Source organism: Musa acuminata, chromosome BXJ1-10 (assembly GCF_036884655.1).
Source record: "Musa acuminata AAA Group cultivar baxijiao chromosome BXJ1-10, Cavendish_Baxijiao_AAA, whole genome shotgun sequence".
Taxonomy (NCBI): Eukaryota; Viridiplantae; Streptophyta; class Magnoliopsida; order Zingiberales; family Musaceae; genus Musa; species Musa acuminata.
The window spans coordinates 20,983,548-21,008,528 of NC_088336.1; the positions used below are offsets into that span (position 1 = coordinate 20,983,548).

Sequence of the window (24,981 nt, forward strand, 5' to 3'; positions counted from 1 at the left end):
TCGAGATTCACATGCTCAAAGTGAACTGAGGAAGAAGAAGAAGGTTGGAATCTTCTCTATGCAAACTGCTGATCAAGTTCTCCGAATTATGAGGTGAAAACGACGGACGATAAGATTTAAACGCGGAATACATGTTTCATGGAATGGCGTTTCCTCTATCTTACCTTTAAAGCCCTCGAGTTAAGCCTTCGTTGATAAGTGAATTCATCTGGGCAGTGCATAGGAACTGTGAGTTGATCGTATTTGCTTGCTACAAGTGCAATCTAAGATTATTCTTCTTCAGTATATGCTTACTCTATTTTGAGGAGACATATGACTATTGTTTTGACATGATTCTATTTTATCATGTTTTGGCCACGGATGCATCAAACAAAATGCAGAAGACCAAAATATTTAGTATATCAACATCTAAGAAGACTCCATTGCTTGCACAAGATAATTTCTTGTTTTATGGCCCACAAGCACCATTTTGTACTTTTGACTTGGATAATAGCACTCATTCATCAATCTACAATGACCACAAGCGGATGGGAATGTAGACTAGTTTCTGACGTCCTCAGTGATGCTGATGCAGAGAAGAGGAAGATGCAGATCGCGGTACTTGCCACAATTTTCTCCTCTGTTGCAAGATGAAGGAAGAAGCATGCTCTTCACCAAGTCCCTGATCCCCGTGAGGAAGTGCTGCTGTTAAAGATGCCACAAAGGATTCCACATGCTTTAATCCTTCTTCTGTGGAATTAGCTTCGCCTAACCGCTTAACAATTGCGCTTCCGACGATAACACCATCAGCTCCCCACAATGAAAGCTGAAGCAGCATTTTGCTGGTGTTAATCTCAGAAACAAGGCTTGACAAGAGCAGATCAATTGTGTTACTGACCTGTTTAACATGCTCTGGTTTTGATATGCCAAAGCCAACCGCAACAGGCTTTGCAGTTTTCTGTGAGAACATGGAACAAGATAAACAGGTTATCTGGCTTAGATTTGCACAAGTTTCTTCCTAAAAGGATCATGGAGTAGATAATTAGGACATGCAAGAAACATAAGAGAGGATAGAGAAGGAGCTCACCTCTTTGATTTCCTTGAGAAGAAACTGGACTTGTCTATTCACAGTGTCTCTTACACCAGTAACTCCAGCAGAACTTACCTGCGTGATCAGGGAGGAGCCAAATCATGTAATAAGATTGGCAAAGATATTAGAATTATCCAGATTCTATATTTTGTTCAACTTGATTATTCTCTCTTTGTCTTGAGTTACATTCTTCTGGGTAATTGATTGAATATATAGAGAATCTGGATGGCAAGCATATAGAAGAGATAACGCATCGGAATGATTGATTCATTACCGACGACGAATTGTCATATATTACATAAACACTTGCAAATAAGAATACTTACTAGGTATATGAATCCTTCTGAAGCATCAGAAATGGCCTTCATTTTCTTGTTTGTGGTAGTAGGTGTAGTGAGCAAAACCTTTGATCGTAAGAAGATATAAAGATCACAAAATCAGAATTTCGCCGAAGGAGAAACTTAGTAATCTAACTTAGTAATCTATTGTGGCTATAAAGACTACCATATGGCTAAGTTGATCACAATTTATAAATCCTAAACATACAGAAGAATCAAGAAATGTGAAGAAAGAAGTTCCTTGATTTCAATAACTCTGATGCCTATGTAATTTATACCTCAAAGGAATACTAAACTGTGAAGTAGAGGGAACAAAGAGTTTAGCTTGAATAAGCCTACCATATCAACGTTTTTCTTGGCAGCTTCTCTCTTCAAATCAGCACTCTCTTCAAATGGAAGGTCTGGCACAATAAGCCCTGCAGAGTACACATTTAACATTTTTCTTACCATATGACAAATATTGTTCTCTTCAAACGGTCAAATGTCTAGTAAGAACATTTGGAACATTTGGCTAACAACAAATCTTTGTCCTCTTCATAGAAATATGAAGAAATATTATCTTCCAAGTGTCGAACAATCAAATTTCATATGTCAGGTATATTTTGAAGTTGGAGAGAAGTGAAGCTTGAGCATCTGAACAAGTCATGCATTACCTTTGACACCAGCATCTTCCAATGCAGACAAGAACCATTCACTTCTGCGGGCCAGTATTAGATTGTAATATGAGAATATTACAATCGGACAAGAGATTTGTGGAACCATCTGCATAAATTTGATCACACATTATATTCCTTTTGGAACTTCAAAAGTATGGGATGATCTCTGAAAGAGTTCAAGAAGATTGGACCGTAAGCAACCCAACTGTAATGTGATATTACTGAGCATCCTCATGGTGACATTCTTGGAGATTGTGGGTTAACCATTTAATTACAATGTGTTATGAGGGACAACTGCCTACAAGCTTGTTTGCTGACTCCATTTGAACTTTATAATAACTTGTTGCGAAAGTAATTCGAGGAACTAAGACCGAAACAAACTTCAGATTTTCCAAGTACATATCTTTTTTTTCAAAAGCAAGAGAGATTCTTTTATTGAATGGAGGCTTAAGTACCGAAAGGATTACCTGTTAATATGCTGTTTTTTTAATACGCATTTGAGATGTTCATAGATCAGAAGGTGCTAATGTTGAAACCAATGCAACTCTACTCTAACAATCAGTTGCCGAACCAATGATTTTTTCAAAGTTAAGATTGTCGTAAGATATATTATAGATAGAGCTAACAAAGCAACAGACCTATGCATTAGTGGTAGGATGCTGTCTCTAAGGATGTCTTACCTCCTTTAACATGGAGATGACTGCTTCCATGTTTGTCTTGCCAGCCAAGGCTCTTTTGTTTGATGCCTACAGAAGGGGAAAAAAAGGAACATGAATCTTATCAGATAGAAGCCTTGCTTCTTCTTTCTTTCTCTCTCTCTCTCTTAGGAAAAAAATCAGTGGCAAATATAGATTGACTGGTGATACAATAAATAATCCGAAAAGAAAAAAATCAAGAACCTGTATCACAGGACCATCCAAAATAGGATTATTGTATGGCAACCCCAACTCGATTATATCAGCACCACAAGAGTCCAGTAGCTTCAGGGCTTTTGCTGTTGTCGATAGATCAGGATCACCAGCAGTGATGTATGGCATAAATGCAACCTAAGCAGAGATAACATATCTTGTTAAAGATGACTAAGTAATCAACAGCTGCTTTTTCTGTAATGTTCATAATTTCTTCGGCAAAAGGAGCAGTGTTGTTGCTTATCCAGCAAAATAGCATTGATATGTGCTCTCAGACAGGGTCAACATCAGAACCTTCCATGAGGGCAATTAAATATAGAGGATGATGAAATACATATAGCCTCAATAGTTCCATATCCTTATGGATAGAGATGTTGCCTTGTCCGATCTAGAGTCACCTGCTTCATATGATGTCAATAGATACAACCTTTTAGATAATTGATTATTTCTATGTTTACTAAATATATTGCACCATTCTCCTACAGATTTCCCTTTTGGAGGGCAATTCTACGGATTTCACCTTGCAATTCTACCCTTTTGAAGCTAAATCATCTTAGTTAAGAGAAAATTGAAGGAAGAAACTTAAAAGAAAAAGATAGCAGCAGATGCGTAACCCGAAGGCAAGAAAGACAAGAGCTCACTCTTCCTTGTCTTCTTAAATCGGAGAAGGTTTCGGAGATTCCCAGGCCCTGAGCTCTCATCCTAAGAGAAGATTTTGGAGGGTGGTTCATCAGAATGGAGTGGAATCTGGGTTTTGCTGAAGAAACATGGAAGCAGCAGGAGTTGGGAGCCACAGCCACGGTACCGGAAGCCATGATCTTTTAGGCGTCGGAACACAAGGCTCACCTGAACTCTCCCCAAGCAATCCATGGCGTTTTATAGGGCTTCGAAAGAGCTCGACCACCTCGAGATTCACATGCTCAATGTGAACAGAGGAAGAAGAAGAAGGTTGGAATCGTCCCAGTGCAAACTGCCATCGAAGTTCTCCGATGTATGAGGTGAAAAAGACAGACAATAAGAAGCACATTGTTTTTACACCCACCGACGGATTTTGGCATGTGGTGACTGTTCTTTTGTTGGATGTACGGAAGCTCAAAGGCAAGTTTGCTAGATACTATTTGTATGGATAATATAGATTCGTATACATGATGGTGATGTATCATATCTATTTATAAAAATAATTAAGAATTTAAAATTTTATTTGATAAAAATTTTTATCTTAGAATCCTATTTTGGCCACTTATATTTACGATATAGATTCAGATGCATGTGTATAGATGTGGGGACCATTTGTATTTTGCAACGTGAAACGTGTGTTTTTTCCTTTTTGTGGTTATGTTCCTGGCAATGTGAAACCGTCAGACCGTTCTCAATCCATTTTGACCGTCTGATAGCAGCAGAAGATGATGCATCCGTCCCTGCGAATCCATAAATATCATGTGATTTGCTAGGAATGCTGGTGTTTCTTTCATAAGGTTATATCGCGAGATGGGGCGGTCCGAATCGAAATCAAATCGGGTTAAATCTAAATTCGAACCGACTTAAAATCGGAACCGAAATAGTATGACAGTTTATCCGTTTCAAATCGAACCAATGGTTCAATTCTAGAATCGACGATTTCAGATTTTAAAAAAAGGGGTCGAAGTACCTTTGATTAATCGTTTGAGATTATTTTAAAAATAAATATTTTGATGAATGTGTTTATTTTTGTTTTGATTTTTAGAGTGATTATTGATAAATACACTATTAGATTAGATGAGAATCACATGTTCGATGTATTGTAACAAAAAAAAAAAAATTACAAGAGATCATCCGCGAAGATAACGAATAATTGTTCGATGTATCAATTGAACGAACTATCACGGACATACTTTTTAACAAGTTGTTTGATGTAATTTTTATGTATGTACGTGTCTTTTGATATGTTCATGCTTTGTACAGCATGTAGAGGGACGGTCGAAGGCTTAACAACCCCATTTTAGTTGGGTTTGGTGGTCGTTTTAGGCTTTTAATAAATATTGTATCATTTGGACACTTGTGAGAGATATTCGATCTGTAATGGACCATTTTAACCCTTTGTTATGCAATTGTTTAGAGCTTGTAAAGTTTGTTTATAATTTGTATTGGCTATGAAGTATTTTCTGAAATATTTGCTTGTGGATCCCGAGTAAAATATTTTCTCTAACCCGTTTTCTCTTTTGTATGTCTTAAAGGACAATGAGAGGTTTCGGGGAAGCTGACCTTTATGGATGGACACGCAAGGGTGCTACACAACTTTGCAAAACCAACTAAGTCCGTGACAGATGGTATCAGAGTTGGACAAGCATTCATAGAAATACTTGGTATGCAAACATGGGGGACCTAGTGGAGCTGCGTTAAGGGCAGCCAGCACGCGCGACCGTTTGGGGGGGAAAAAGATATGGAGATGTAGGGAAAAAGAAGTCGCTCAGAAGAGCGGGCATTTGAGATTGACATTCAGAGAAATGGCCAACCCTTCGCGCAAGAGGCACCACAAGAACAAGAAAGCTAGGAAGAATGTATAATGCAAAAAGGTTGAGATGGCTAAATTTGAGCTATGACTCAACATTAGCAACTATACTTGATGGTACTCAAGGAAAATAAGGCGCTTGGTAAAAGATGAGACCATGTAAGATGGAATGAGATGTTCAGCGATCGAAAGAGTTATGCAAAGCTCACAGAGGTGAGGGAATTACTAACTCAAAGAATTTGGTACTCATGTAAAGACTTATATATGAACGATGGAGTGTTCATGGCCATCCCAAGATGACCGAATCTCGGCGCCATGGAGCATTGAAAATTTCTCTTCAGCATGAGAAGAATACGTCCATATAAGGCTGAAGTGTGCAGTGAGTTCAGCATGTTGCTAGGCCTTGAGGGGTGTAGTGGGGGTTGTATTGACATGGAATCACAATCTAGCGAGTACGTTTGTAGGAGGTAGAACAATGCACAGTTTGTTCAGCAAAGCAGAGCAGTCCAAGGGGAAGGTGGTCTTCAAAACATTCAAAGAGAAGGAAAAGAAGAGAAAAGTTGCTTCAATATGACATATATCTAGGAGGGATAAGTCTTAGCTCTCCAAAGGGAGAACCATGTGCAACGAATTGTACATATTGAGGAGTATTTTAAAACAACTTCTTAAAGCTCAACGGATCGAGCGAGTGGCGAGGAGTCGTCGCATGATCTCGTTTGAGATAATGCATTGCGAGATCAAGTGGGTGAGCTACCCAATATAACACAAATGAAGGCACACTTGGAGTCGATATAAAGATCGGACTCAATAGGGGGTTGACTCGTGGAATGGTGGGCGCGAGGGCCACCATCAACTCAATGCAAAATAAGGAGCGGAGCAACTGTGGTGTAACTTGGCGAAGTACCCAAGCTACATAAAGTGAGCCAACATAGAAGATGAAATATGGAGTGAAGGCACAAAGCTTTCCTTGGACAGAGGTCAAGGACATGAACTCTTACAGAGGCAAGAGCGGGATCATATCGTTCCATGGGTCCCTCGTTCTGATGGAGCGGGCTCATTCTGCATGGTGCCAAAGATGAAGGGAGCTTCGAGGCACATGCACCTTACCTCAGAGAAGCATTTGACAGAGGAATTGAGGTGACTCAACTTACGGAGGTGAAGTTGGGTTCAGAAGACCTTAGCACAAGGCAAGAGGACGTCGAGGTAAGTAATCTTGAAGAATATACCACAATGTTGCCATTCAAGTTGCCATAAAGAGAATGGTGCACTTTAAAGATTATTCTGGTAGGGGTAGAGGCCCAGGATCCAGATAATAGTGCACCAATTTCAATGAAATTGATGGACTTCGGGAGCTACTAAACGATGGACAGTCCCAGAGTGGTGCTTCGTCTAAGTGTGACATGAGAGCGGGTGGACAAAGGTCGATTGCCAAAGGAGCGAGCACAATTGAAAGTGGAAGAAGCCTTGCGATGTATTGGCAGAGGCCACATATGGAGGGATCATATTCGAGCTCAAGCCACGAGGATCAGAATGCAATAGAGATGTCACCAAGAGGCGACATGGTGCAGCGGATCATGATAGAACAGTTTGTGGCAATGCGATACATATGAATATAGTCTTGTGAGGTACTATATCATATGGAGGTATGATCGGGAGCTATTGGGAGCTTCACTTCGGTGAACAACATGACGATAAGAAAGGCTATAGATTCAAGGAGTGAAAGCCATGGTACTGTAGAACCAGGACTTCCGTACGTGCATCGAATTTTGCATCGGATGAAAGCCTTGGTCATCAGCATATGAGGGTTATATACTACCGAGGGAAAAGTTCGAATGTAAGAACCGGTGAGTCCCATGGGAGGGACTTGATCATACAGAGGTATGATCAAAGCAGTTGGAGAGTTAGACTGCTCCAAAGCCTATATTCGCTTAAGGGAGCCCGACAAGTCGGATGACAAAGTCGAGTAAGTGAACGTTGCTACTAACGAAGCTAAGGAGAACAGAATTAGTGCGAACCCTAGAACGTAATGGCAAAGGCCATGCATGGGAGTTATAATCTGTCTTTCCATCGACCAAGTGGAACTGCTTGGAGAACGCAGAGGTGTTGAAGCAGGGGGTCAAAAGGGACGAGGAAGTGATGATGAGTCCAGAGGGACTTATCTATCCAAAACAAAGCATCGGTTAGAATGGAGGTGAACTCGAAAAAGTGCCATAGAGGAAGATATACTAATCGTGAAGAAAAGAAATGCAGATGCGAGGTGACAGATAGTAGGGCCATGGGCTTGGCAGCGCTATGGTACCGTAGAGGCGGGACTTCCGTGAAGTCATCAATCCCTTGCTCTCATGGAGGGAGAGCGCTTGGTCATGAAAGGGGCTGACGAGGTGGAGCATGCAGAGGTAAACTCCAAGTACCAAGAAAAGGTTGAAGGACAGAGACCAAGGAACTTTGTAAGATCGGTGTTAACGACCTTTTCATCAAGATAGTCGAAAGTGAAAGACTTTGGGTCATGCAAGAGTGCACGACCAAGAAACAAAGTAGGCAATACACGGTGTTGTACCTTTGCTACTCAGTGGAGTAGGCGGCAAAGTTGATGGAGAAGACTGTACAATCTCAAAGGTGACCAAAACTATTAGAGACTTACTCCAAGTTGGGGTGAAAACTTCCTGCATTTCAGAAATCGATGGCATTGAGAATGTGAATCATAGTGGCTAACTTAACGCAAGGAGTGCAAACACTTCAAGTGCTTCAGAAGTGTGAGCAAAGAGCAGGCGAAGGCCAATAACCAGCTCGATGCATGGAGTATAACCCTCGAGGAGGCAGGCGAAGTCAAGTAACCTTTGCCTTCTCAACTCTTAAGAGAATGGGCGAAACCGAGTACCCCAATTCTCTTATCTATCCAGCAAAGGAGCTCTGCACAGGTTCAAAGACCCTTCGAAGATAATGAAAGATAATAGTTATCAAATTCTCACTAATGGTGATCAGTGCAACTGAGAGCAGATTATCCGTTTCATTTCCCAACAGAATGTCAATCGAAAGCAGAAGTGATGCGAATATACTTGGAAGTGACAACTAAGTAAAAGAATGAGTAAATTTTATGGAGGAAAAATCCAAAACTTTAAAGAGTTTGTGAGGCGATGCTCATTAAAGCTTCAACAAGCATTTACTTAGTTCAAGAAACATGAGGCATTTAAAAGACTGGCACAAAGTAAGGATGATCTTTTCCTTCATCTAAAGGATCCACAAGAACCAATCGGGATCAACACAACTCAGCCAACCTCACACTAGAGTCAGAATCATTAGTGAGTTGAAGCAGTATGGTAGATCAAAAGTTCGACAACTCAACAATAGTAGCGGAGAGCAACTGAGAGCTAAGAAGCACATTTCAGTTGGAGCAGAAGATTGAAGACTCAGCAAAGGCGAAGAGTTGCAGTGTCGGTAAAGGCTTCGACGAGGACGTCGAAGGAATAAGTGGGGGAGAATGTCATGAACACACTTCTAAACTGGATATTTGATGTAATACTTATGTATGTCCATATGGTATGTTTATGCTTTGCACAGCATGTAGAGGGATGATCGAAGGCTTAACAATCCTATTTTAATTGGGTTTAGTGGTCGTTTTAGGATTATAAATAAAGGTTGTATCATATAGACACTTGTAAGAGATATTCGGTCTGTAGTGGACCATTTTGACCTTTTGTTGTGCAACCGTTCAGGGCTTGTAAAGTATATTTATAATTCACATTGGTTATGAAGTATTTTTTGAAATGTTTGCTTGTGGATCTCGAGTGATGTGCGTTCTTTAACCCGTTTTCTCTTTTATAGGTCTTAAGGGACCATATGAGGTTTTGGGGAGGCTGACATTTACGGACAGACACGCAAGGGTGCCGTACGACTTTAGCAAAACCAACTAAATCCATGAGAGAACGATCAAGACATCCAATTTCATATATCATTAGACTCATCACATGTATTAAAATCCATCAAATGACATTAAGATCAAAACTTAGAAATAAAATTATAATTTTTGATATTTTTAATTAAAAATTAAAAGTAAAAAAAAACCAAATCAAAATTGGAGCCAAATCGCTACTTCGGAACTAAAAACTGATCATTTGATTCCAAAAATTGGACTCCCGAATCACCAATTTCAAAATCGGGGTCTAATAATATATTATCTTTAAATCAAAATATTAAAATTTAGCCATATAAATAACTTGGATCAAGTGTTTAATTCAATTCTTTTTATCCAATGAAAATATTGATGGAGAATCAAAGAGGTAAAGGGGAAGCAGATGATACTTTCTCATTTTAATTTTTCCGTCCAGTAAAGTAATAGCATTTACAAGCTTCTACATAATAAAAAATAATAAACTAAATCAAATATGAAAACAAACAATACATTGATCTTATTAGACGGATAAGGATGAGCACATTGACTTTTCAGGTGCTTGTATCAGTGGACCAAGCTATAAAAGATAACGACTGTTTGGTCATGAAGTTGAAGTCATAAATGGAGGATTAATCAATTCTTTTCAGTTGGATGAAGACAGGGAAAAAAAAAAGGAAGGGAAAGAGTCACTGTATGCAACCCAACAAATGCTTTTAATCGTCGAACACATGTTTCATGGTGTTTCCTCTATCTTACCTCTGAAACCCTTACGTTGAAAAGTGAATTCATCAGCACAGTGCACAGATAGGAACAGTTTGTTGATCTTACTTGCTGGCTATAAGTGCAATCTAAGATTATTCTTCTTCAGTATAAGCGTACACAATTTTCTCTCCGCTATAATAAGAGTTTCGAGATTTTGAAGGAACTCCTTTCTTTGTGAAAATAAGATCATTCTAAATTGTTGAGGAAGAGGATGAGAAAGAAAAGACCATTCCTTGTTTTCTCTCTGAACTTTCAGCACGTGAAGAACAACAAGAGAGCATGAAAAACATGCAAGTGATTAGCTTCCGATAGAGGAGGAATAAAGAAAAAAAAGGAGACGACAGTGACTTGTTGCGACAAAGCCGTTTAGCCTCATGAACTGTTTCATAGTGATCCTATTCGATTGATTCTTTATTATTATACATCTTTTCATTATGATTCTTTATTTTGTGATACAAGTGACAGATATATTTCTATTATGTTTTTTTCCTGACGTAAGAAACAAGAAAACTAAACAAAAGTCTATTTCCCAACACAGTGATCTTTCATTTTCATACATCTTTTTATTATATCTTTTTCTTGATACGAGAGATAAGAAAACCAAAAGTCTATTTTCCTGTTGGGTCTTGAATAGGTTGATTTGAATATTAAGCCTAAATCTAATTTATTAAAGAAAATAAAGATGCGCACGGGTTGAGAGGCATGCGAATGGTGAAATTTAGATTTTGAGATTTTTGTTAGACAATCAAGCGGTAAAATTTTAAAATTTTATTAATTTTGGCTCAAATTTTATGTAGAAAATCCTTGCAATAAGCTCTACAATTTTAATAGTGATTATCTATAATTTATCTTCTCTAATATACTTTTCTAATATACCTACTTGGTGAGATCTAAATTTTTTTTTGTTTAAATATATTTATAGTGATAATGATATGTTATTGTTGAACCAAGATATATGTTCATGATATTATTGTGATCCTCTAGTTATTTGAAAAAGACTTATTATAAATATGTTATCATTATTGGTGATAGTGATGATTTGAAGTAAACTACAGTCCCAATGGTTTTTTTCGTATTAGATTTTTCATATAAAAAATTTGGTATCTCACTTTGTGATCGATTCATTGTTCTACTGTTTATAATATTCTGATTAATATTTACTTTTGGTAATAAGTTGATATTATAATGAGAAACATATTTTGATACACAAACAAGAAAAGAATTATTCCACCATAATAGTTTTTCTCAGTTATCTCCTATTCAATTGATCTTTCATTTTCATTCATCTTTTTATTATGTCTTTTCTTGATATAAGACACAAGAAAACCAAAAGTCTATTTCCCAACATAGAGTGATCCTATTCAATTAATCTTTCATTTTCATACTTCTTTTTATTATGTCTTTTCTTGATATAAGAGACAAGAAAACTAAATAAGAACTCTAATTTCCAACATAAAAACTTGGATCTTTTCCAAATCACTGCTGCAAAAAGAAATGAAGAAGGCTCAAAACTGGTTCTTAACTTTGTTGCTTAGAAAATAGTCATGACTAACTCATCATCTTCTATATAAAATAGTAAGGAATATCTTAGGAATTCAGCTGGCTGGTGGATTATTAGGTTTAATTGTGACCTCACCCATGAATCCAAAACACATTATGGTTGGTGTTTGATTTTGTTGATCAATCACAATCATCATCATTACAATTCTGAAGGGCATATACGACCTTAAATAACAAAATTTTTGTGTTTCCTCGAAGAGAAACGTGTACTTATGATTGCCACTTTAACAAATGAGAGATGTATACGAGGAAGCTACACAAGAATCTATGTACATCGAATTAGCATAGGCTAATGACAAGTGTTATGATTTAAAGTATTATTTTATTTTTAAATAAATTAATTAGATAGAGTCTTGGAAATAAAGATCTCTTAGCTTAATGTACTAATGAAGTCAAATTTCTTCGCAACTTAAAAAAATTCAATGTAGATGTATTAGGTATTAATAAAAGGATCAAAGATTTATATATTTTATCAATATTTAATTCTTATGTTGATAAGATGAGTACAAATGATGGATTATCAATCTAAAATGTTAGACTTGGTCATATAAATATTCTCAAATTAAAATTTTTGATGTAAAAAAGTATATTTAATAATCTTTCTAATCTTACTACTTTTAATAGTAATGAAGTCTGGGATGGTTGTCAGTATGACAAAATACATAAGCAATATTTTGATAGATCATTTTCAAGATGTAATAGGCTTATTTCAAACTTCATCTTATTTAGCTTTTCATTATATATTTCACTTTATTGATGATGTAACAAGATTCACTTACATTTATTTTATGAAAAAAATCAAAAGTTTTATTTTAAAATTTTAGGAGTTCAAGTTAATAATTAAAGTATTCTTGTAAGAAAAGTTAAAAGATTATGCACCGACAATGACAATGATAGGGAGTTCACTTTTGGTAGATTTTTTTCCTCTTGTAAAGAGAATGATATCAAAAGAAAATTTACATATGTAAATACACAACAACAAATTAGTATGGCATAACAAAAAAATTTGACATCTTGTGGGGACTTATAAGTGTTGACTTATACTAAGAATTTACTAAGAACCTTATGGGCAGAAGGTATGACATGTGTAATTTATGTTATTAATTGAGCTTTTATTAGTCCAATCAATTTAAAGTTGAGTTCATGTCTAGTGAGAAGCAATTAAACATTTTAGGGTATTTGGTTCATACTATATTAATATACTAGATTCAAAGAGAAGAAAATATGATACTAAAGCTAAGAAATCTATTTTTATCGGTTTTAAAAAAAAGGAAAAAAAATTAAAAATACATAGATCCATATATACATAGTTATTTGATATCTCAAGATATTGTGATTAATGAAGTTTATTCTTATTATTCTCCATAGGTAGTTTACTTTAAAAATATCAATCACAATATTAAAAATGATACATGTTCAAAACTTGAGGTTGAGATTTTTCTTGTTATGTAGTGCTCATATGAATTTTAGCTTAGCTTCTTCCTCATTTGTACTTACTCATATTATTTCCTCATCACCAATGGTAGACTAAAGTGATAAAATGAGTAATAATGTTGAGAGTATTAAAAAGGATAATAATCAAGACAATATATTATACAGATAGAGACAATATAAGAATATGTCATTGTTTTTATTCTGAATCAATTGATGATCTTGAGTCTACTTGTTTTGATAGAGACAATATAAGTATATGTCATTGTTTTGATATGTCATAAAGGTCAAATGACATTTATATGAAATTACTAGGGTACAATCCTATTTCTAAATCAAATTATATTTGTAAACTCAAGAAGGCCCTCTTTGGGTTACAGCAAGCTTCTAGAGCATAGTATAAAAAAATTACTTGATACTTACATTTCTATAGCTTTTTTTTCGATCCTAACTTATTTATAAAAAAATAAGAAAGCATATATATTATTGTTCTTCTATATATGAATGATATGATCATCATTGGTAACAATGAAATAAAGATTTTAGATCCTCATGATGATTTTTCTCTTCGGTTTATAATAAAAAATCTTGGAGGAGCTTAGTATTTTTCTTGATTTTAAGATGATAAATATATAAAAAATATATATTTATCTCTCAAACAAACTATATAAAGAAAGATATTGAAAGGTTTAGAATTAATAAAAGTAAGAAGATTTTACTATACTTGATGCAAATATAAAAAGCTAAGTTATAATAATGATAAGAATCTTTCAGTCCCTTGATTTTCTTTATGCTCTTATCGATAATATCTTCTAGTTAATAATTATAAGATAAGACGTGATAGTCATTTTATGTAACTTTAAAGGAAGACACATCTTAATGTAACAAAGAGAATTTTAAAATATATAAATTCTATTATTAGTTTGAGATTATTTTATAAGAAGGGCATGCATCTTGAATTACATAGTTATGTAAATATTGATTTAGGAGGTGATTTGGATAATCCACTTCTAGTTATATCTTTTTATATAATTCTATTGGTATCTTATAGTGTAGTATGAAATAATAATCTCTCTCTTTTTATAACCAAAGTAGAATACAAGGCTTCCTCACTTGTTGTTCAAGAATGTATATGATTAAAACATTTAATTGAGTGCATTTGCTATCAAATTAAGAAACTAACTATTTACGGGTATGATAATCAAAGTGTCTTAAAATTAGCTATAAATCTAATTTGTTATATAAGGATCAAGCATATTAAAATTGAACATCATTTCAATTGAGAAAATGTGAGTTATTAAGGTTATGAAGATCAAAAGCAAAGATAATGTCATATGTATCTTTATCAAATCTCTCTGAATTATCTCCAAAATTATATGTTAAGAGGGAGTATTAAAATTTAAAGTGCTATCTTTTTAGAAGTTTTAGATTCTTATCTCTTATTTTTTAAATAAATTAACTAGCTAGAATTTTAAAAATAAGGGTCTCATGACTTAAATTATTATTCTATACCTATAAATAGATAACATCTCCAAATCTAAATGTTTAGGTCTACAAGGCTTAAGTCAAATAATAGTTCAAGATCTAAGTATTATTTTTTAAAAGTTGAATATAATTTTTCTTTTTTACTTTCATCTTAATTTCTTTTTTTATTTGATTTAATCTTGAACTAATAGTATCTTATTACTATTATTTAAAAAAAGATTACACTTACATATCATCTATCCCTTACTTCACTAGAAGAAAGTAGGGGCACACAAGTAACTTCATATCAACATACAAGTGTGCTGTTCAACATCAAAACTCGCTGTTCTTTTTAGTTTAAAGTTTTAGATGAAGAAGGCATTGTTTTCTGATCAAAGTTACAGAAGAGACATTAATATTTATGTTGGATTTGCTTATCCATGAATAGTTTTCAGGAGTTGGTACCAAGGGACAAAAGAGAAGAACTGAAACCCTAGTCTAACAAAAGATATATTCTTCCAGACTTGTGCCAAACCCTAGGCTTGAAAAAGGAGCCAACAAAGGAAGGAGAGAGCATCATCGACGTGCCATTTTCTCTGCTGTATCATATAAATGAGAAGGCAATGTTTGGGTACTTATAGCAGGCCAGCTATACGACATGCACTCACTGCCTCATTTCTTTTACTCCTCTCCCTTGGCACTCCAAACACAGCCTAGATGAGAGCCAACATCCCTCTCAGCATCACCGAGTCTCTGCACATGCTCTTGCTGCAGATTTTGATGACCGATGCATGTGAAGAAACTGATGCAAATCCAACTCAGTGATGAAACATCAGCTCTTCAGTTGCTTTCAGAAGTTTGGCATGCTATCCTACACTCTTCCCAGTTGCATTCTATGCAGAATGTTACCTATGTTTGAGGTGACTGAAGAGATGAAGGAATTGCCAAAGGAAGATTTGTGCACTGCCTTCTTGATTCAGAGTTCTCCTCATACTGTTTCACAGCTTCAGGAAGAGGATAGGTTCATCTTATGCAATAGAAATCTCTATGTTCTCTTGCAATCTTTTTATCTGTGTGTGATGCTGGTATCTATCATTCACAAGCATTGATTTCGACATTAAGCACTGCAATACCCACCTTCACTATTTTTAAGAAAATAAATCAGTATATAACACTATTCACTGAAGTCAACTCCTAACTATAATAAAATTGTGTTGTTCCCTGGTCTTCATGAACTTGGATGGCTAATCCCAATCTCAGTAAACCAGCGGCACCCACATGACATTGTCTACAGCCAAATTAAGAACTCTCCTCATGGGATGCCATAATAATCTCTCTCTCTCTCTCTTTCTCTCTAAACAGAAGTGCCTGCCTTCATGTCTGTACTTCCCTTCAGTGCTAAGCAATGGATTAATAATGCAACGTTTCCTCCTTTCACATCCTGAATTGGACCAGATCAGGAGAAATGGTTTTTCTAATTATTTTGACTTTGACCAAATTAGGCGAGACACGAGTCACATGGGCGCGGGTGGGACGCGACGGCCTCCCTCTCCCGCCGCGACATGTTACGAACAGCCTCACATGGACCCCGCTGCCTAAGAATCTCCGCACATGCACCCGGAACCTGACCCACCCAATAAATTGCCTATTTTACCCGACCCCACCGCCAACGACGCCGCCGACGTCCACCGTGAGCTCTGGTGTGAAACTCACCCTCACCTAAGCGAGTACGTCAACATGACCAGCTTTTATCGTCGGCTTCCTACTCGCGTGTCGTTTTACACCTTTACGTGATTTGAGTCGAAAGCGGGGCCAACTTTGTCATTCCAATTACGAGAACGGTAAACCGTAGGTAGGATCAAAATGGGTGCCAAAAGCATTTTGAACTCGCTCGAGATCCAATTCAGATGCCGCAATGCCAAGATTATATATTTGTCGTGAGTCTCTGCTGGCTTGCTTCGTTTCTTGGTGTTGAAACCAAACAAGAGAGGAAGAAAATTGGAGTGCGAAAGATCGTGGGAGAATGGGGAGTGGATTGGGGTTGGAGGAGACGGAGCTCCGACTGGGGTTGCCCGGCGGTGGGGGAGGCGAAGCGGAGGCTGGAAAGAACTGTGGGAAGAGGGGGTTTGCCGAGACTATCGATCTGAAGCTTCAGCTTCAGACACCGACCGACGCGGAGGAAGCTGCGGTGGAGGCTTCCGAGACAATGAAGCGATCCCTGAGCCATAAGAATGTCGTTTCCTGTGGCAGCGACCCTGAGAAGCCACCTGCTCCCAAGTACGTCCCCCCATTCACCTTTCCTGCTTGATGTTCTACGTCTGCAGATATGTTCTTGCCTTCATAAGAGTATTGTGGTTGTTTGTGTTCTTTGTGGTGAACAGACCTATATTTCACGGACAACAAAAAGAATGCTGCAATTTGTGTAGTATTTTTTCCTTTGCACTTAATTTCTATTAACGCAGTGCAGAAGCATATTAAATATGTTGTCTTAAGGAATATTTCTCTACAAAGAATATAAATGGCATCCTTTTTCTCTCAATCTTTCTATCACTTGATCCTAAAAAACATGTTGTTTCTTGCTTGTGATCAGTCAAATAAGATTTGGAATACAGTACACAATATTCTTTTCCCTTCTTGGTGATCATTTGCATCTGAAAACTTTCTATATACAAAAAGAAATCGTATCTTTTTAGGTCTTGAGAGATAGGAGACATCATGTTGATCTGTCTACAAATAAGGAAAACAAAAGCAGAACATACGATGCTATAGGGTGAGAGAATCAACTGCTTGTATCGATCTAAGCAATATGACTACTGATCAATATCGTCACACATGTTCAACCTCAGGGCACAAGTTGTGGGCTGGCCACCAGTCCGATCATTCAGGAAGAACGTTCTCTCTGTCCACTCCGTCAAGGGAGGCAAGGAGGAGGGCGAGAAGTCCGGCACCTCGGCCGCATTCGTGAAGGTTAGCATGGACGGGGCGCCGTACCTACGCAAGGTGGACCTGAAGATGTACAGGAGCTACCATGAGCTGTCCATGGCCTTGCAGAAGATGTTCAGCACCTTCACCGGTGGTAAGCAACAACCAGAGATTAACCATGCAGGCTAATACCTGATCTACGTGCATGCGCTGGTACTGTACCTTTGAGCAATCTCCATCAAGGAATCATGATGTGAGACATACCATGTGACTGCCACTACCATATTGCACCCCAACTTCATGATCGGCAAGTTCGTAGCCATACCAGAACACAGGATTAATGCGAGCCAACTAATTTTTGGTGTGGAATATTTCTGCGTGCATGAGCTTACAGCTCAGTACCGTCAACAGTTTTAAGTCCAGATTACTGCATCAGTAATTAACATAAACATGTTTTTAATATCAGAAAACAGCAGAATAGCTGCTGTTAAGGGGAAAATGAGCTGCACTCAAATAATTTCTTGTGTGAGCTAACTAAAATTTGGTCTTTTACGACATCAGGAAACTGTGGCTCTCAGGGGATGAGTGGGAGGGATTTCATGAACGAGAGCAAAGTGATGGATCTGCTGAATGGATCTGAGTATGTGCCAACCTATGAAGACAAGGATGGAGACTGGATGCTTGTTGGAGATGTTCCATGGGAGTAAGTTTCCTTGAGAAAACTGCCACTGATATCTTCATCTTTATTCATTTGTTCTTGCAAAATTGCATCACTAACTCCATCTCAAACAATCCAGGATGTTCGTGGACTCATGCAAGCGTCTGCGGATAATGAAGGGATCTGAAGCTATTGGACTTGGTCAGTATCTTTACCTATTTATTATTCACCATCAAGAGAAGTGGACATTAATTTCCTCTTCATTTTCATTAGACATACATAGTTTTTTGGTAAAAAATTATTGAATTAGTTTTCTTTGGCAAGATACTGCTTTGTTACACTATCCAATTCTCTCCTAATGACAGCACCAAGAGCCATGGAGAAATGCAAGAACAGAAGCTGAACACCTCTTCTTTCTTGTTCAAGTTTTATGTCATCAGCAGGAGCAACAACAAGAAGAAACAACTTGGTGGATTTGGGTCAAGCATGGGGATCTGCATGTGTATTGTGCTTACATATATATTAGATATATATATATGTTTTTTAGTTACAATTTCCTGTTTGCTTTGTTATCTTTTTTTGTATGGACACAAAGCAATGCTATCTACTTCAAGATTGCTGTGTCTGGGTTGTCTTTCAATGGTGTGTTTAATAAACTGCTCCACAGGTTACTTCTGTGAGTAGTGTATGGGTTTGTTCCTTGAATTGGAGAAGGAACCTGAATGATGAGATTCCTAGTGTCTGCTTCTCCCTTTAAATAATCCACAACCAACTGGAAGAGGGAGCAAAGCCATGTGGATGATGATGGGGCATCTGTTTACTTAGTGCTGGCTGCACAGACTACTATTCTTTTAGCTCATATAATTAGTAGTAGTTGGCTATGTTGGTGCCCACTAATTAAGTAATTAGTAGTCTCTGAAAGCAAGAAGATAAACTATCCATCGTTTCAGATCAGGCACAGAAAAGAGATTGATCTGACAAAGGATGCATTCATTACATTGTCCCCAGGGATTAAAGCAGGTGTGGATCCCAACTGGGATAAGTTGACAGCTAAAGCTTAGAGGCCAATAGAGGTGGCACTCATTCTAAAGAAAATAAAATTGTCTATGTTATGTAATAATTATATGCTCGATGACTAGTTTTTTTATGATTGAAAATAAATACTTGAAAAAAGGCGTTGATTTTTCAAAAGAAAGCTTGTGAAGAACAAATTCCAATTGTTCATGAATTGAAGTGGTGTGCTTAGCAGAAAAGGAGAAATAAGTTCAAATTTAGTGGAAAATCCAATCCGAAAGTATAATTTTCATTGATCAAAAGATCATAAACACAATTTATTTTTTCTTTTGAGAATTATGTTAATTATGTTTGTATAAAATCTGACCTCTCACCACACAACATAAAATCATGTCGCACAACATGGATTGTCAAATTCAAATTGGCTAAACCGCGTAAATCTTCGAAGCACTTAAATACTCTATTTACTACTCTTCGAGCCCATAGAATGTGACGAGTCAAACCGTCTTCGCCAACTAAAACATGAACAAAGTGATGCAATTGAGACAGCGATTACTTCAAAACACACGGTTTGCAGTCATAAATCCGGTCAAATCCATGCAGCCCAGAATAGTGTAAAAAAACAATCGTCTTAGCCAATAGATCCGCATGAGTAATGGGAACAAATTGACTCGTTGTTCAAACGGGTTTCGGTCAAACAGATGTCCCGTTGACTTCTCACACACCTTCGAACCACACGTTTCCGACGACGGTTTGCTTTCGGTCAAACAGATGACCCGTTGGCTTCTCACGCACCTTCAGACCGTAATTTAAATCACGCGGGAAAAGAGAAGGAGAGGCGGAGCCAAAGAAAGCCTGGGAAACCGCCATGGACGGCGCCTTCTCCTCCCACGAGGAAGCGCACCAAGACATCATCCTCGACTGGGCCTTCTCACCGCCGCCGCCACACTATCCCTTCGACCTCCTCGAACCCATCCCTGTTCCATCGATGCCTGCGAAGCGCCCGCCGCCGTCAGCCTTCGTCGAGTACACAGCGTCGGAAGGCACCGCTCCCTCCTTCCGGTGCTTCGGAGACGTCGACAACATCCACCGGAGAGTGAACCGATTTCTGGGATCCATGGAGATGGCCGCCAGGCCGGGGAACTCCGACGAGAGGGCGGGAAGGAGCCGGGGGTTTCGACACATGATGAGGGAGAGGGAGAGAAGGGAGAAGCTGAGCCAGGGCTACGCTGAGCTCCATTCCATGCTCTCGTGCACGTCAAAGGTCCCAATTCCTCTCCCATGTTTCGCAGTGCAAAGCGAGAGTGATTTGGCCATCGCAACGTTGTGATGTGTTTGCAGGGGGACAAGATTTATATAGTACAATCGGCGGTGGAGCGGCTGAAGGAGTTGCAGCAGGCAAGGGAGAAGCTACGGAAGCTCGGCAGAGACCTTGAGCTGATGGTATCCGGAAATGACACGGAAGCGGAGGTCTCGTCGATCAAAGTGGACGTCAAGAACTGTTCGTCATCGATGGGTTCTATGATCTCTGTGCTCCGGCGTTTGAAGCACATGGAGTTGAAGGCCACCGCCATCCGGTCCACCTTCTCCAACCGGGATTTATCTGTGGAAGTGGCCATTGATTCAAAGGTACACGCAGTTCTCAAAATCTGGGAAAAGAAAACTTAACTCGTCGAAAATTAACTGCCAAGATATAACAATTATGTCAACCAAGCATCATGTACAGTTCAAACCTTCGTCTTACGGACCTGTCATGCATTCATATTTTACGGTAGATTTTAAGAATCTGTTAGGGACTCAGAGAATCTTCCACGAGAATTGACTGATTTGTTTGTGTGTGAAAGGTGGCAAAAGACAAGGTGGAAAGAGTCATGAAGACTGCTTTAGCAGAAGAAAGACACTGGTGCCTAACTTGTTCTGTGCAGAATGCATCATGATTCTTGACCTATTTGATTATAATTCTTGCTGGTATCCTTTTTCTTGTTCTTGTAAGAGTTGAGGACAATGACACTTATGGATCTCGTTTAGAAATTATTCTTTTGCAAATGGTGGGTTTTCTGATCTGAAGAACTTTAACGTTCCGATCTAATGAAGCAACTCTCATTTTTAGCGTATGATAGAATTTTCTGGCATCAGCATCCATAGGCTATGGGATGAACTGCAATGGACTCCAAGGTGATGCAGGTGATATGCCCTTAAACTTGCAACAACGTCAGGATAAGATTGATAGCTGCAATCTTTGACTTTTGATCGGCTTATGGGCCCCTCTACGTTGTTCCTTAAATGAGAAAAGTACCTCTTCGTTCAGATAAGGATGTCAGCAGGAATCAATGGATTCTGTCTCATATAAAAAGACGAGATCTTGCAGTGGATCAGTAAAACAATCTCTCTATTTATCTGTTCAATTCATGGATCAGCGGTATGATTATTAGGTTAAAAAAGGAATTATCGGAATTTTACTTAAATACATTAACATGATTGTATTAATTATCTTCTTAGTGGAACTTCAATTTTTTTTAATCTCAGATTTATCAGATTGTTTTTTTAACTCACTTTTTTTACTTCAAAAAACATCTTAAAGAATTATACCCAAATGGCAGACATGTGAATGTAGCAAGAGTATCTACATTCACCAAGGAAGCACAGTCTATCAAACGTGGGCTCCACAAGTTGTGTCCAATTGCTGCACGAGTACACGAGAGGGTGTGGCTTTTTTGTTTTCGTTTGCAAAGGAATCACTAGGCATTGATTTAGACACGGGGGTGATTCAGTATTTTACATAACAAAAGGGTGAAATAGGAAGATGCAATCAAATGAGGACCTTCTAAATCTTACAAAGATAGGAATCGTTTCAGCAATTTCGATAGATACAGGGGCTAAGTTGCATAAAATTTTCTCGCAAGTTTGGCCCCCCGGTGGTCCTTTTTCCATCTGGCTTCGAGTATTAAAATGAAAAAAGGGGCGAAGAGGAGAAGATTTCCAGCGCGGTCGTTGTTGTTGTCCTTGCACACCCTCCAATTCCACGGATGGCATGGGAAGACCAACATCACCCACAATCTAGGGTTCGTCGCCAAGGTCAGTTCGCGTATCTCAGCTCCTATCCTCTTGGTTCCTTGCGATGGAGGAATTGATATTTCGCACTGGATTTGTGTTTTGATCATTAAACTATTTAAAAGTGTGTGTTTTGACCTCGACTCGATGATCAAAATATCATCTTGATGTTCTTTTTTCGGTCTGTTCTTAGAGCTCTTTAGGTGGTTGTTTGTTTGATACGTCATGCCTTCATTTCATTTGAACTATTAGGGTTAAAATCGAAGCTCTTTTTAGGAACGTTTCTGGAATAAATTACTCATTTTTCGTTCTGTCTTGTGGGAAGACCGTCAAAATTTATTCTATTATAACAAATTTTTAGCCTGTAGAATGAATAGTTTTGAGATCTTTTTGACGAAGCAGCATTTGGGACTTTTCAGATGCCCCTGGTGCTTAAAAAGATGGGACTTTTAGGATGATTTGGGAGCTGTGGTTTTGATATGGAGGAGGTGGAGAAAGCTAATAGAGCTGCAGTAGAGAGCTGCCACAGGATCCTGAGCCTTCTCTCCCAGCCTCAAGATCAGGTCCTGTCTCAAGACCTGTTGGTTGAAACAAAGGAAGCTGTTTCAAGATTTAGGAGATTGGTGTCTTTGCTCGGCAACAGTATTGGCCATGGAAGAGTTAGGATGGTGCACAAAGTCCAATACCCTACCAATCATAAAATCTTCTCAGACAATCATTCAGTATTGCAAATAGACCTTGCTCCCAACCCACTCCAACTCCTCCCAAGAAATATCATAGAGAACAATATACAAGTATTAGATTCAAGTGCTAAAAACCCACTACAAATCAGCCAAGGGAGCTTTCTCAAGAGCCAATTTGGGCCACAGGCTGCATCATCAAGTCAGCACCAATTCCTTCAGTGCCAGCAAGAGAATGATCAAAGGTTTCAGCTGCATCATCAGAAGTGTCAGCCTGACATGTTTACGAGGAGCCATAGTGCCATAAATCTCAAATTTGAGAGCTCTAACTGCATACCATCCTTGTCATCGACTAGGTCCTTCTTGTCATCACTGAGTATGGATAGGAGTGTTGCCAGCTTGGATGGGAAGCCATTCCATCCGATTGGTGGACTGGCTGCATCATCTGTGCACCCTCCTCCTAAGAGAAGGTGCATATGTAGAGGGGTGGATGGAGATGGCAAATGTGCAACAAGTCAGCGGTGTCATTGCTCAAAAAGAAGGTGAGATTGTGGATGTTATCTATATTTTGGAACTGATGTCCTTTGTTTCATCATCACTTGTATTATCTGTAGGAAGTTGAGAGTGAAGAGATCCATTAAAGTTCCTGCTATCAGTAATAAACCAGCAGATACTCCTCCTGATGAGTACTCATGGAGGAAATATGGGCAAAAGCCAATCAAGGGCTCTCCTCATCCTAGGTATCGTTTGTCAATTTATCTGAGATTGTACACTTTGTTATTGCTAGATTCTATATATGAGTCTCTGCTTCTGTTGGTTTAATTTATTTGCTTTGTGCAGCACATCTAACAACTAAGTACACCATTGTGATAATTTTCACTGGATTCCAATAGTTCCCTTCCCCACTACCAAGTTAGTTATCGCTTGTCAGAACTGATAAATTGAGCTTAAATTAGCTCAAGCATTTTCTTCAAACTCAAATTGTCATTTATGTTCTTTAAGTGCTCAATCAAGCAAATTAGATTATGCTCATGTGCAAAGTATGCACACTCTTTTTTTCTTTCACCAATATTGTTCTCTATGCCATTTTTTGGGGGCAAGAATAGCTTGTTCAGGCTATTATCAGCTTTGTTTTGGCTTCTATTCAGGCAATTCAAGTAGGAAACAAGTTGAAAGAGGCAAAGCTTATCTTTTATAAAACTTACTTTTTAATTTCTTTGATTAATTTCTCAACTTGTATTTTACTATCTGAGTATGCCTGGACATCCTAGTCTTGATATTTTTGCTATTGGATTATATCCAAGAAACCGTGAATTCATGAAAAATAATGCAGGGGATACTACAAATGTAGCAGCATAAGGGGCTGCCCTGCAAGGAAACAAGTTGAAAGGTGCTTGGAAGACCCGTCAATGCTCATTGTCACTTATGAGGGGGAGCACAACCATGCCGGGTTGCTTACCCAGTCTGCTCAGACATAGAGGCCTGGTGGATTTCATCAGGATCAACCTCTCTGATGATCATCTTGTGTACCATTGCACTCTCTGCGTGATTACACTACCGCCTCCTTAAGCGGTTGAGGATGAGCCAGCATCTTTCAGTGAGATGGGGGTTACAAGCAGATTTCCCCAAAGTTCCATGTATAAATGTTACTTAAGCAATACTCAAGAAATGAGAAAGCATGTAATCTGGAAAAGGCCTGAATCTGTCTGATTTGAATAATTATGTGTTCAAAGTAGAATTGAAGAAACAAAGAAAACTTGTAAAGTCAAAGGTGGGCATTGTGCAGGCTTGGAACTTTGTTGCTACAATTCACTTCATTCCATCCTGTCCACTTGGTAGTCCTTCAGTATGGATCATCATGGCATAGCTTGCCTACATGTTGTCCACCAGACCTCTGATATAACCAAGGATAGGTTCTATTTCGGTACTTGTGATTTCTATGTCTAGTGGTCCATGTCTATGATGAAGTGCTTAGTATGCACTCCTGAAACTTCCATGAGATCTCTTTTAATGTTGTTCCTTGGGATGATATGTCTTTCTTGTGTTAGAGCTCTTTATCAGTACCATGAACATGATTCTTATCTGTGATTC

At 38.1% G+C, this 24,981-nt stretch overlaps 4 protein-coding genes across 5 annotated transcripts; 3 read left to right on the plus strand and 1 right to left on the minus strand.

The window, feature by feature from the left end:
- Positions 1 to 379: 379 nt before the first annotated feature.
- LOC135586146 (tryptophan synthase alpha chain-like) lies at positions 380 to 3,946 on the minus strand. 2 transcript variants are annotated; one of them, XM_065085468.1, is made up of 9 exons: positions 3,613 to 3,943; positions 2,963 to 3,109; positions 2,744 to 2,809; positions 2,061 to 2,169; positions 1,747 to 1,823; positions 1,396 to 1,473; positions 1,067 to 1,144; positions 878 to 937; positions 384 to 805 (listed from the first exon to the last, which is right to left on the minus strand). In XM_065085468.1, the coding sequence occupies exons 1-9, from the start codon at positions 3,784 to 3,786 to the stop codon at positions 557 to 559; spliced, it is 1,038 nt and encodes a 345-aa protein (XP_064941540.1). In that variant the 5' UTR covers positions 3,787 to 3,943; the 3' UTR covers positions 384 to 556. The 2 variants fall into 2 exon arrangements, with proteins under 2 accessions (XP_064941539.1, XP_064941540.1); XM_065085467.1 differs by having other exon boundaries at positions 380 to 937; positions 3,613 to 3,946.
- Positions 3,947 to 16,533: 12,587 nt separating this feature from the next.
- On the plus strand, positions 16,534 to 18,820 carry LOC135595444 (auxin-responsive protein IAA30-like). The gene is made up of 5 exons (XM_065086349.1): positions 16,534 to 16,842; positions 17,412 to 17,641; positions 18,049 to 18,190; positions 18,285 to 18,346; positions 18,511 to 18,820. Exons 1-5 carry the CDS (start codon positions 16,589 to 16,591, stop codon positions 18,546 to 18,548), a joined length of 726 nt encoding a protein of 241 aa, XP_064942421.1. The 5' UTR covers positions 16,534 to 16,588; the 3' UTR covers positions 18,549 to 18,820.
- Positions 18,821 to 20,004: 1,184 nt separating this feature from the next.
- LOC135595445 (transcription factor BHLH148-like) lies at positions 20,005 to 21,872 on the plus strand. The gene is made up of 3 exons (XM_065086350.1): positions 20,005 to 20,423; positions 20,501 to 20,788; positions 21,004 to 21,872. The coding sequence occupies exons 1-3, from the start codon at positions 20,028 to 20,030 to the stop codon at positions 21,094 to 21,096; spliced, it is 777 nt and encodes a 258-aa protein (XP_064942422.1). The 5' UTR covers positions 20,005 to 20,027; the 3' UTR covers positions 21,097 to 21,872.
- A 232-nt stretch (positions 21,873 to 22,104) lies between these two features.
- Positions 22,105 to 24,973, plus strand: LOC104000368 (probable WRKY transcription factor 21). Its single transcript, XM_009422392.3, has 4 exons — positions 22,105 to 22,234; positions 22,630 to 23,432; positions 23,505 to 23,630; positions 24,224 to 24,973. Exons 2-4 carry the CDS (start codon positions 22,690 to 22,692, stop codon positions 24,366 to 24,368), a joined length of 1,014 nt encoding a protein of 337 aa, XP_009420667.2. The 5' UTR covers positions 22,105 to 22,234; positions 22,630 to 22,689; the 3' UTR covers positions 24,369 to 24,973.
- Positions 24,974 to 24,981: the final 8 nt, after the last annotated feature.

What these genes read in the sequence shown, in the direction of transcription:
- LOC135595445 (XM_065086350.1), top strand. Translation starts at nt 20,028, where the DNA reads ATGGACGGCGCCTTCTCCTCCCACGAGGAAGCGCACCAAGACATCATC. An exon ending in TGCTCTCGTGCACGTCAAAG is followed by an intron (nt 20,424 to 20,500) that starts GTCCCAATTCCT and finishes ATGTGTTTGCAG; the next exon opens with GGGGACAAGATTTATATAGT. An exon ending in AAGTGGCCATTGATTCAAAG is followed by an intron (nt 20,789 to 21,003) that starts GTACACGCAGTT and finishes TGTGTGTGAAAG; the next exon opens with GTGGCAAAAGACAAGGTGGA.
- LOC135595444 (XM_065086349.1), top strand. Translation starts at nt 16,589, where the DNA reads ATGGGGAGTGGATTGGGGTTGGAGGAGACGGAGCTCCGACTGGGGTTG. An exon ending in GAGAAGCCACCTGCTCCCAA is followed by an intron (nt 16,843 to 17,411) that starts GTACGTCCCCCC and finishes GTTCAACCTCAG; the next exon opens with GGCACAAGTTGTGGGCTGGC. An exon ending in GTTGGAGATGTTCCATGGGA is followed by an intron (nt 18,191 to 18,284) that starts GTAAGTTTCCTT and finishes CAAACAATCCAG; the next exon opens with GATGTTCGTGGACTCATGCA.
- LOC135586146 (XM_065085467.1), bottom strand. Translation starts at nt 3,786, where the DNA reads ATGGCTTCCGGTACCGTGGCTGTGGCTCCCAACTCCTGCTGCTTCCAT. An exon ending in ATTTAAGAAGACAAGGAAGA is followed by an intron (nt 3,110 to 3,612) that starts GTGAGCTCTTGT and finishes ATCTCTGCTTAG; the next exon opens with GTTGCATTTATGCCATACAT. An exon ending in TTCTCAAGGAAATCAAAGAG is followed by an intron (nt 938 to 1,066) that starts GTGAGCTCCTTC and finishes ATGTTCTCACAG; the next exon opens with AAAACTGCAAAGCCTGTTGC.
- LOC104000368 (XM_009422392.3), top strand. Translation starts at nt 22,690, where the DNA reads ATGGAGGAGGTGGAGAAAGCTAATAGAGCTGCAGTAGAGAGCTGCCAC. An exon ending in TGTCATTGCTCAAAAAGAAG is followed by an intron (nt 23,433 to 23,504) that starts GTGAGATTGTGG and finishes TATTATCTGTAG; the next exon opens with GAAGTTGAGAGTGAAGAGAT. An exon ending in AAGGGCTCTCCTCATCCTAG is followed by an intron (nt 23,631 to 24,223) that starts GTATCGTTTGTC and finishes AAAATAATGCAG; the next exon opens with GGGATACTACAAATGTAGCA.